A 12479-nucleotide genomic window follows, 5' to 3' on the forward strand; every position below is an offset into this window, starting at 1 on the left:
TTGTTATATTGTGCCTTAAGAGTGTCAGCAATGGGGACAGAATGATTAAGGAAAAGACCAAATACCAGGAACACCAGCCACCTTGTGGGTCAGACACTGATCTGCCCACAGGAGTGAAAGAGGAGATGGAGGCCACTTTTCCCACTGCACGGCATCTCCCCACAGTCTAAGTCTATTCACAAATACAGTACAATGTGGTTCTACAAAAACAGGTATGAGAAGCCATGTTCTAAAACATTCATTGGCAGAGTAGAGGGGTCAATGGCGGAAAAAAGGGGACATCTATAATACTTTCAACAATAAAGAGAAAATTTTAAAAAAGAAAACATTCATTGTTTGACATTTTTTTCTGATTTGCTCCGTTTGAGCCCCTTTTTTTGTGGGGGTGGAGAGAGCATAAAGGAAATGGGAGCGGAATAAGCTACAATAGGCACTTACTTCACTGTGACCGAAAGACCAGGGATACAGTACAGAGGAGGCACCTGAAATTCCTCCATTCCCAGGTACATCTCCTGCCATTTTTGATGGGCTAATTCCATTTGTTGGGTTATGGCAGGAAAAAAAAATTAATTGGTAGTGGGAAGAGGGGAGTGATGTGGGCAAAAGTCAATATTATTACCTGCTGAAAACAGGCTTGGACAAGGTTCTCAGGGAACATATTCCTGTTGGAGACATGAAAAGCAGTATTAAGGTAAGGCAGAAGTGTTTTGTTTTGTTTGTCATACCCAGTACATGGGTGGAAATGAGTGTAACATAGAATCAGTCCTCTGGTTTCTCTTCTGGCTTCTTTACATAATACTTCCTTGTAGTAAGATTTATTCTTCCCTGCTAAGCTTCAACCAAGAATAGGAAGCTCTCCTAACTGACCGTTCCTTAACTGACGCACCGAGGAGCCGATACACATGCTGTCCTGGGGGAAACACCACACTGGCAGGTGGACACTCGCAGTTAAGAGACGACTTTAATATTCTGCACATTTCTGTTTTCATCCATGAGAATGTATGCTTACCAAGAGTCCACTGCATTTCTCCCCAAATTCTTGATGCCAACTGCAAATATCATTGTCGTTACTGAATTAAAAATTATGTAAATCAAGGAAATACGAGTGTGAGAAGGAAGGTATGATTTCTATAAAAACTAAGCAGAGTGCCTAGAAACTCAATCAAGCCAAGTGACTAAAACTTCTGCAGTTAAATGAGGTATGGGAAGGCAACTAGAATCAAAAGGGAAACTGGAAGGATTCGGCACTCCACTTTCTTTGCAAGCCTAAGGGTTTTTGTTTGTTCCGCTTCACAGAAACTGAGTCTGGAAATTCTAGACGATGCATTTCTGTTGCATCCTGCAGCGTATGCAGCGTATGCAACAGAAATGGTAGGAAATTACAATCAACTGACACACTCGAAGAAAAGACCTTGACCCTACATAAAAAAATTGGCAAATAAACACGTTTAAGTTTTAACTGTACACAAAATATGTAATGCATATCTATCATTTTTTAATGATTCTTTTCTTTAATTGCTATTTATTAACTAACCAATTTCCAGCCCTAACCGCTTCAGATTAAGAGGGTTTTTTCCTGTACAATTAAAAAATGTATTTCTTCAAATGTGCTTCAGACTGACTACCCAGCATCCTACTGCAACAAGCATACTTTCTGCATCTCTGTCCATCCTAAGTCCTGCCAGAGGAGCTCATTCCTTCCATGCCCTTTTGGAGCCATGACTCCGCAAGCAGCACTGGCTATGTAATTTGCAGGGCCCCGGGAAAAATGAAAACGCACAATTTTAAAATTATTAAAAATTTCAAGATGGCAATAGCAGATCATTATAGTAAGCCTGGGGCCCTGTGTGACCACACAGGTCGAATGCTAATGAAGCCATTCTGCTGGCAAGACACTCACCTGATCAAGTCTAACATGGCATCGACAGTACTGACTTCAGGGCTGCTGCCTCTCCTGTCAATTTCACCCACTTTCTGGCTGACACCAGGCTTGATGGTCACCACCAGCACGATACCTGTGGCCAAGGAGAGCATCCACAGAGCAGTGAGACCCTTCCAGGGCACCCAGCACCCCCAGTGCATCCTTCTTGGACCCTCTGGACATGGTGGAACCCCGGGGTCCAGCCAAAATGCTGAATCTCAGCTGCGACTTCAGCAGCAGCCTTAATTACTATTCCATTTAAATGAAGCAGAAAGAACTTTTCCCATGTCTTTTTTTAAAACGAAGGGGCTACCCCTTCTCTTCGTCCATCCTCTCTCTCTCAAAAAAAAAAAAAAAATCAATGGAAAAAAAATCCTTGGGTGAGGATTTAAAAACATAATAATAAAAAAAAGAGAATAAAAATGAAGGGGCTATATTCCAGAATTGCTTCTGGAAACACCTGCTGACAAGAATGTTCTTTTTTCTTTTTTTAAAAAAATATATTTTATTGATTTTTTTTTTACAAGAGAGGAAGGGAGAGGGATAGAGTTAGAAATATCGATCAGCTGCCTCCTGTACACTCCCTACTGGGGATGTGCCCACAACCAAGGTACATGCCCTTGGCCGGAATCGAACCTGGGACCCTTGAGTCCACAGGCCGACGCTCTCTCTATCCACTGAGCCAAACCGGTGAGGGCTATTCTTTTTTCTTTATTTTAGCTTATGAGGTCAACCTAGGCAGGGCATCCTTAAAATATCAAGCTAGGTCATAATGGACGGACCACATTTTCTTCACAAAAGAATGCCAAAGGTACAAGAGCAGCTCTCTTCCCTTAGAACATTCTCCTTCTTTCAAGTGGAATTTATACTTGGCAAGACTCAGCCATTAGCTCTCACTACTATGTGAAGTTTGAAATGCACTCAACTGCTATCTTTCCAGAAATCTTTTATAGTTATACTCAACTCCACTACTACAGACTCATTGCTCTAAAGATTGTATAAGCTCTTGGCTCCACTTCTACCCAATGATCTTGGAGACGTATAGAGCTGCCACCCTCTTTCTGTTCTTACTAGAGACTTTAATAAAGAATATCATAGCTGAAATTCAGTCACTATTACATTTTCTTCACATAAAAGGTGCATGTAGATTTCAAGCCAAAAAGCTTCATGGGATCGAGAACCAAGATGGCGGCATAGGTTAACGCCGGAGTTTGCTGCTTTGAACAACTACTTCAAAAGTGAAACCAAAAAACGGAAGGGACATCACCCAGAACCACAGGAACGCTGGCTGAGTGGAAGTCCTACAACTAGGAGGAAAGAGAAACGCACACGGACACTCAGAGGAGGCGCAGTGCTGAAGTCAAATTCTGAGGTGCGGAGTGCGTGGAGCGGGCTGGTGGCGGAGGGCACGGTTGGCGTTTTCAATCGGGAGGGAGTCGCAGACTCTGAGCACCAGATCCGGGCGAGTCTTTAGGAACCCAGACTCAAACGGCAGAAGCGGGTCTGTCTGGCTTCGGTCAGAGCGAGTGCAGCTTTCTCTCCGAGCTTTGCAGCGGGTGCTGGGACTCAGAGAGGCAGAGCCCCTGGGGACAGGACTGAGAGCCGCCATAACTGCTCTCTCCGGCCCACCCTGTTGATCCTGTTCGACCCGCCCCGCCCAAGCCCTGCACAGAGGCATTTGCCGGATAGCCTCAGGCAAAGGCTAGATTAGCACCTCCCTAGAGGACAGAAGTTCTCTCACTACTGACACAGCTGATTCTCATAGCCACTTGGCCTGGAGGTCAAACCCTCCCTGGAATTAGCTACAACAATCAAGATTTATCTATAAGACTGCAAACAAAGACCACTAGGGGGTGCACCAAGGAAGCATAACAAAATGCGGAGACAAAGAAACAGGACAAAATTGTCAATGGAAGAAATAGAGTTCAGAACCACACTTTTAAGGTCTCTCAAGAACTGTTTAGAAGCTGCCGATAAACTTAATGAGCTCTACACGAAAACTAATAAGACCCTCGATCTTATATTGGGGAACCAACTAGAAATTAAGCACACACGGACTGAAATAACGAATATTATACAGACGCCCGACAGCAGACCAGAGGAGCGCAAGAATCAAGTCAATGATTTGAAATGCGAGGAAGCAAAAAACACCCAACCAGAAAAGCAAAATGAAAAAAGAATCCAAAAATGCGAGGATAGTGTAAGGAGCCTCTGGGACAGCTTCAAGTGTACCAACATCAGAATTATAGGGGTGCCAGAAGATGAGAGAGAGCAAGATATTGAAAACCTATTTGAAGAAATAATGACAGAAAACTTCCCCCACCTGGTGAAAGAAATGGACTTACAGGTCCAAGAAGCGCGGAGAACCCCAAACAAAAGGAATCCAAAGAGGACCACACCAAGACACATCATCATTAAAATGCCAAGAGCAAAAGATAAAGAGAGAATCTTAAAATCAGCAAGAGAAAGAAACTCAGTTACCTACAAGGGAATACCCATACGACTGTCAGCTGATTTCTCAACAGAAACTTTGCAGGCCAGAAGGGAGTGGCAAGAAATATTCAAAGTGATGAATACCAAGAACCTACAACCAAGATTACTTTATCCAGCAAAGCTATCATTCAGAATTGAAGGTCAGATAAAGAGCTTCACAGATAAGGAAAAGCTAAAGGAGTTCATCACCACCAAACCAGGATTATATGAAATGCTGAAAGGTATCCTTTAAGAAGAGGAAGAGGAAGAAAAAGGTAAAGATACAAATTATGAACAACAAATATGCATCTATCAACAAGTGAATCTAAGAATCAAGTGAATAAATAATCTGATGAACAGAATGAACTGTTGATTATAATAGAATCAGGGACATAGAAAGGGAATGGACTGACTATTCTTGGGGGGGAAAGGGGTGTGGGAGATGTGGGAAGAGACTGGAGAAAAATCGTGCACCTATGGATGAGGACAGTGGGTGGGGAGTGAGGGTGGAGGGTGGGGCGGGAACTGGGAGGAGGGGAGTTATGGGGGGGGGAAAAAAGGAACAAATGTAATAATCTGAACAATAAAGATTTAATAAAAAAAAAAAAAAAAGCTTCATGGTAGTGTGACAATACTGCTTTCTAATTTTCTAAAAAATGCACATTATAAAAAGCCCAACCACCTTTTAAGTGAAAAGTCACAATTATACAGAGGAATAAGAATTCAGCGATAAATTTTACCTAGAATGACAGCAATGAGAGTGGTACAGAAATAATATGCAACAGCACGCAGCCCAATTTTTCCAGATACGTTGGAATCCAATGCAGCGACACCTGAAAGGGGGGAGAAGTCAAATTACATTACTTTTACCAAGACTGATTTACAGGACTAGTGATGAGTCAATCCTTAAGGTGTGAAACAAAGAGCTGAGAGCTGTCGCTGGATCTCTTGGGCATATCGCACACATTTGGACAATATGTGAAGGGTGAAAAAAGCAAAATTCCAAACACAGAATTAAGAGATGGGAGCCTACTGAGAGCTAAGTTCCCCTTCTTGGCAAGCCCTCATTGCCGCTGCCCATTGTGAGCAGGGCGCCCTGCCTTGGGCTCCTCTTGGGGTGTGGTCATGAGACACAGTCAGAAGGAGTCCTCCTTCTGCATTTGCTTGCCGTGTGGGTGGGGGAAAGGTGGGAGAGGACAAAAAGGGGATACATGATGATGGAAAAAAGAAAATAAAAAATTTAAATATATGAAAAAGAAGACCGTTATCAAGATTTGTGTACTATGTCACTCAACATCCTTTTGGAATTCAGTATCAAGGAAGAGTTAATTTTAAAGAACTGAGATAATTCTTTCCTCATGTAATGAAAATCAAATAACCCCTTCGTCCTTTTGTTAGGAAGCTCAGAGTCAACTAAAAGATAACTTTTACATATGTGTTCATGATAATTATCTGATTAAAAAAGAGAAAAATATAAAGAAAACAAAAATGACTTCAGCTCATCAGCCATAGTCAAAATTCTGGTGATTTATCTTCCAATATGTTTTCCTCAATTTTTTGTAAACATAGCTGAGATAATTTTATAGTTTTTAATCCTCTCTCTTCCTAATACTGTATTATAAACATTTTTCCTTATTATTATAAATTCACCCTGAAGAAGGCTACATAATTTGTCATGGGGCTGTACCATAGGTATTTAATCATCCACTCACTGCTAGATCTTTAAGTAGTCTCAGGGCCAAAGTCAGTAATAAATCACAGTAATTTCACTAACCATTCTGGCTAGCATATTTTTTCTTCTTTTATTGATTTTCAAATTGCTTCTATGTTAATTTTATTGTGTGTGCCTTTGATTGTGACACACCTAAAAATTCACATTTTATTTTATTTTTAAATTGTTTTTATTGATTTTTCAGAGAGAGAGAGATGAAGGGAAAGGGAGAGAGAGAAAAACACCGATGAGAGAAACATGGATGGGCTGCCTCTTGCATACCCCCTATTGGGGATTGAGCCCATAACCTGGGCATGTGCCCTGACCAGGAATCAAATTGGCAACCTCTCTCTGCAGGGGTCAATGTTCAACCAACTGAGCCATATCTGCCAGGGCTAACAAAGATTCCATTTTTATGGAGGCAGGATATAAATAAAAATTTCTGAAAGCATAGGAAGATATATGGCCTCATTGTTAGATGCAGTTTCAAATGAACTTTGACTGCCAATAAAATTCTTGAATGTCGCCTGGATTTGCACGGGTTGTCTAGAGTGCCAAGGGTGGCTGCAGAGGTGGAAGGCATACACCTTTCCTCACCAGAAGGCCTTGCCCTCCATCAAGGATGCTCATATAAATGGAGTCAATGACGCAGCTCTCTAACCAGACCTCTCCCATGTGGGATACATGAGAAACAACCAAACCATCTTTCAGCAAGTTGTTATTTGGAGGTTTCAGACTACCTCCCTGATTTCCAAAAAGAGAATCACATTTTGATCACCAAGAAAATGATTTCTTGAGCTTGCAACATACGTGAGTTGTGTCATACTGTTTGCAAAACCTGAAGTACAGGGCAGCAGGAAAATGAAGAGGTTGTCATGAAGCAACCCCAGAGAAAAGGTAGTAAACATGTAGGCTATCAGTACACACAGGTAGCTTTTATATTCACTCCTCACACTATAAAAGGCCTGTCTATTTTTTTATGTGACTGGAGGATTATGCTCCTCACATATAATTGAACATATTTGATATAGGAAAAATCTCTAAGGAAGCTATCACCTCTCACTCTAAACACATCATTCCTCTGACTGTTGATTGCTCCTTTGGAAGTTAACATTTTGGGGGAAGGGGCCTTGACTTCTTTAACAGCCACCCCAGAATGTTGTTAAGGGCCCATTCTCCAACATCTGGGACAAGGTTGTGCAATTACTATACATATACATATGGTGGAATACTGCAACGGTCACATCCTGGAATAACCATGATCATCTTTTTCTCTTTCTTTGGGAAAAATGCAGTTGGGTGTGCTCAGACTTTCTTGTCCTAATGGCAAGACAATGAAAAATAATAATTCTGCAAGAAACAACAACAAAATTAAGAGATTTAAGGCCACAATTCAGAAAAAAGTGGACTATTTCATATTTAGTTGTGGTCTCTTAAAAAGAGAGGAAACAATAATGCAAACATGTCAGTTTGTTAAGTATATAACTACAAAATGTGCCTATCCCATTTTAGAGCTCTGCATATTATTCTGATAAACAATTAAAACAATTAAGTATAACAATAAGCGATGTTAAAAAGACAAACAAGAAAATCATCAAATTAACAGAACTGAGTCACCTGACCTAAGAGACCTATTTTCAGATATATTGGCCCTTGATTGATGTCCAATTTAAGCAGCTCCCAGCCCCCAAGGTGCTGATAAGTGATAGGCTCACGGGTGGTTGCAGAACTGTTCTTGGGTATGTGTTTCATGTCTCCTCAGGATTTCCTTCCAGCAGTGAAACAAATTAAATCCACGTGGGTAACTGTTCCCAGCATATGTTAATACTAGTATGTCTTCATTTGTCTTAATGATGAGGCCGAGGGCTGGTGCCTCTGCTTCTATTCTAGGACCCAGCCGCCAATAAAAGGCTTCGTACTAATGAGACTTTCAGTGGAAATATCTTAAACACATGCCCAAAGCAGGCAGCCAGCTTCTTCCTGCTGGAGTACAGCAACTATCTTGTAGTTATTTGCAGGAAGAGCTTTGTTTTCCATTCCTCAAATTTACCCTAGTCCTACAATTCTTCTGGACATATCAGAAATGTATTAAAATCAACAACCATACTTCTCTGCCTCTCTCTGGAGTTGCCCTCTACCTCCCAGTCATCACTGACTGAGGGCAGAGCTGCCCCCAAATCCAGGCTTTTGGACAGTTTATAATGTGATGTTGAGAATCGGAGCAGTGACCACTGGAGAGGGAAGGAACACAGGTAGGGAAACAGCCTAATCTTTGAAAACCTCTATAATAGGAACATTACTCAAGTTAACTTGAATATAAAATGCCTGTCTGCATGGTCTAAACACCCCACCTGCCAAAAACAACAACGACGATGATGATAATTATACACAATGACGACAATAAGGATGACAACAGACACTGTGTACTGAGCAATGACTCAATGTTGAGTGCATCACCTTTAATTCTCACTATAACCCTATGAGATTAGGCATCATTCCCCCCATTTCATAGAGGAGACGTCGGTGGTTCAGAAAGGCTAAGTAACATGCTGTGGTCCTACGGGTGGTGAATGATGAAGCCAGGAACCCGAATCCAAGTTTGACCCCAAAGGCCATATTCTTAACCACTATGTCATACCGGCTCTACCAACATGCTACAGAGTTCTAGACCAGGGCTGCCCAATAGAATTTCCTGCGATGATGGAAATACTCTCTGTTTGTGCTGACTACTGCAGTAGTCACAAGCCACATGTGGCTAGTAAGCACCTGAAATGTGGCTAGTGTGAGTGAGGAAGTGAATTTTGATTTTAATTAACCTCAATTTAAACAGCCATATGTGGGTAATGACTACCATCCTGGACAGCATAATCTCTAGACCTTCTCAGAGTGTCCAACATTCAGTGGATGCTCAACAATGTTGAATGAACAAACTCAAGCTTGACTCCATTACAAAGACACCCTCTCCACCTTGCCAGCACAGGGGCAGGGGAGAGGATGAAGGGAAACCATCATCTCCAGGTATGCATTTCCTTCACCACACTGGCCACATTGCTTTCAAGGCTTGAGGCTTCTTCTTCACCGGCCCCCAGTGCAATAAATAAATAAGGTGCTCTGTGGATGTTGTGTTTGAAGCCTTCCACATGAAGAACAGAGCTGCACTTTTTATGGGCGGTGTTCTTACAAAGTGAGCTCATTTCAAAGATCCACATGTGTGTCAGAGATTAGGAACTTGGCAGGTAGTCTCCTTAGAAACCATGTGCACAGGGCAGTTTGGCTCGGTTTCCAGGGTGACCATCCATGATAGACCTCCAATGGAGAACACATTTAGCATTTTAGTGCCTCTCCCATTTCTTTCATTACTGTGTACTCTACCCCACACCCCACTCACCTCCAGCCTTTTAGACAATTTTTCCTTATGGCAACCCCATGAAATTTTAATACCATAGACAAACTTTACATCTGTTTATGTACTAAATAAATACATGTATTTTTTTTTTTTTTTACATAAAAAGAGTAAGTTTCTATCCCTTAACTCCTACCCCAAACCAGCTTTTGTTGCCTTGGGGGCGATATTGCTCCTGTTGAGAACATGGAGTCTAGCTTGAGGGATACCGTTGTGTGAATAGCACCTTAATCCAGAAGGCAGTGCCTCTTCATCAGTTCCTCTGTCACACTAGTTACCTTCCAAGTGTTCACTAGCTACAAGTAGCTTGTGTCTACTGCAGTGGACAGCACAAGCAGAGATCATGTTGGGAAGTGCTGGTCTAGAATTTGTAGCAGGTGGATAGAGCCAGTATGACACAATGGTTAAGAATATGGCCCCCACCACTTACTGGGGAAGGTCAGTTCCAAACAAGTGAAACATCACCATGCTTTATCCTGGGGTTTTACTCTCAATAGTCAGGAACAGTTCTGCGGCTGGGCTGTGCTCTAGAAACAGGAATACAATCTAAGGTTGTCCTTGGAAGTGGGGGGCACCTGCTAGCTCTTTATTTTAAGAAACCACACTTGCTTTTTCACTTTGGGAGGAGGTTCTGATGAGCTGAGTTGCTGGCTCCTGGCCCAAACAGTAATAATCGATTAGAACTTTTTATAAAAACACTACAAAAGAAGCAGCTGCCATGGGCTAAACAATAGCATGTTTTAAAAATAAACACTTGAGGGCAGAAGTCTCCTCTGAGAGCTCCCTGATGTAGCTTACCACCCACTGGAGAACAAAGTTTTCATGACTATCTCTCCAAGTTGCCACTAAGAGTTCAGCACTAACTATTACTGGACGTTTTTTGGCCTGGCAGCTGATGGGTGCTTCACAACTTGGAATGGACACAACCAGGAAACTCACTGTTGCATCCTTGCATCTGGATGGCTTCTTCTCTCTGTCACCTGCAGAGAGCCACCGGTATAGGGAGAAATAAACATTGGCTTTGGTGGGACAGATTGGGCTCAAATCCCAGCCTTCTCCTACCAGACTCAGTTTCCCCAACTATCAAATGAGGTTTTAAGTGCCTCTACATCTTAAAGGGTAATTGTGAGGAGCACATGGACAACCTCATTTTATACAGCTGTTGTGAGGATTAGAAATAGTATCTGTAACACACCTAGCACTGTGCCTAGAACTTAATTTGTATTAGTGAGTAGATTCCATTATTCTTGAACGAACAGATCACTATCAAGTGTGTCACTGAGCAAATGGAAGGGATTTAACAAGGGTCAGCTCATTCATTCCCTCATTCTTTCTTCCATCATCCTTTTGGACTCCTTCATCATGTGGTCACTAAAGAAATCTCTAAAAAACATGAATCAGGCCATTTCACATGCATGTATAACCCTCTGGTGGTACTTAAACCAGAAAATCCTTAATCCGGCTAATGAGGCCCTGCACGAAGAGTGCCTGCCTGCCTCCCTGTCCCAGCTGGTGCCACCTTCCTGTCGCCTCCTCCTACCCTCTGGAGCCCAGGGAGCTCCCCACCACTTGAAGGCTTTTGCACAGGCTTCTCCCTCTGTTGGACTACTCCCCGCCGCTTCTCTCCCCTTCGTTTGGCTACTTTCAAGTCCTTTCCTCAGAGTCCTTCCCTGAGTCTCAGGATGAACCAGGCTCCTCTGTTTTCATGTGCATCTTGCTCATGTCATATTTCACATGGTTTATCAACGGGTTCATTTAACTTCTGTCTTTCTCACTAGACTAGAAACTCCTTGATTGCAGGAGGCTATCTGCCTGCTCACCAGTGTGGATGCAGTGCCCGCACACAGAGGAACTTGAGAAACACATATGGACAGAATGAATGACTTGGTTATTTATGAACAGCTGCCTGTACTCAGGGCCCCTCTTTCCAGGGTATGGTCCCTGGGCAGCAGAATGTTCCAGAATGGAATTCCAGACTCTGTGTCAGTCCCACAGAGTCTGTGTGATCTTGCAAAAGCGGCTTCATTTCTCTTCAACCTCCAGTTTCCTTATCTCTAAAGATGGAGATAAGGTCCTACCTAATGTACTGTTCCATTGGGCTGCTATGAGGATCCAATAAACAGGGTCACTGCCCAGAGAAAACAAGGCTGGATATGAGTTCATTTTGTTCATCCAGGGTACAGGGAAGTCTCTGCAGGTTCCATTATACCTGGGATGATGAAAGGGAAGAGAAAAGGCAGAGGGGAGCATGCAAAATATATTTCTGTGCATGCTTCCCCTGGGACATCTATTTTTCTTAGAGACATTAATACAAAGAACTCCCCTAAATAGTTACATCACCAGCATAGACTATTCTGTGAAGTTAAGGAAATAACCTGGTCCTCAGGCAGAACCAACTAAAGGTCACTTTGCAGCCTCCGTCAGCAGGTCCACATTTGATGTTCAAAGCGTGTCAAGAAGCTGCGGGCTGGGCTGCTTCCTCAGCAGTCTGGGGAGCTGTTTGAACACTTTTTCAATACCACAAAGTGTCCTGGTATTTGCATTGGGACAGATTTCTTAGAAGACCCCATGAGCTTTTAGAGGCGGCTTAGTGTCTAAATAAGAGCATTAACCAGACCTCAGAGGATCTGGGGACTCAGCCACTCCCTTCAGAGCTCATAGGAATGCTCTGACATCAGGATAGCTAAGAGCTCTGACACATCTCTGGTTTTCTACCACAACCTAATTATCACCTAGCTCTCTCTTTGCTTCTCCTTATAAAACGGGTAGACCAGGCTTCTGCGTAGAAGCTACCTGAATGCTGGTGAACTTCATAAACCAGCCACAGAGCAAGTCTTTTTATATTGTTTTCATCTCCAGAATGGGTGCATTGTGTGCACTCCCAGTGTATGGCTCAGTTCTAATACTGGCCTGATAGTGTCTACTGCCAATGCAGGGACTTCCTTGAAACTATGGATGAAAGAAAAACAGGT

The 12479-nt window shown here is 42.6% G+C and overlaps 1 protein-coding gene across 8 annotated transcripts in view; it reads right to left on the bottom strand.

The window, feature by feature from the left end:
* Nucleotides 1-12479, bottom strand: part of SLC1A1 (solute carrier family 1 member 1) — a 64994-nt gene that overhangs the window by 18526 nt on the left and 33989 nt on the right. For 6 of the 8 annotated variants that reach the window (XM_059656783.1, XM_059656778.1, XM_059656779.1 and 3 more), the window contains 3 exons: nt 5134-5226; nt 1901-2015; nt 620-662 (listed from right to left, as the gene is read on the bottom strand). In XM_059656783.1, the coding sequence (XP_059512766.1) occupies nt 620-662; nt 1901-2015; nt 5134-5226 (251 nt within the window). Of the gene's footprint in view, nt 1-619; nt 663-1900; nt 2016-5133; nt 5227-5426; nt 7455-12479 lie in introns of all 8 variants that reach the window. The other 2 variants (XM_059656784.1, XM_059656780.1) reach the window with 2 other exon arrangements.

The sequence above is a fragment of the Myotis daubentonii genome, chromosome 11, assembly GCF_963259705.1.
Source record: "Myotis daubentonii chromosome 11, mMyoDau2.1, whole genome shotgun sequence".
In the NCBI taxonomy this organism is placed as follows: Eukaryota; Metazoa; Chordata; class Mammalia; order Chiroptera; family Vespertilionidae; genus Myotis; species Myotis daubentonii.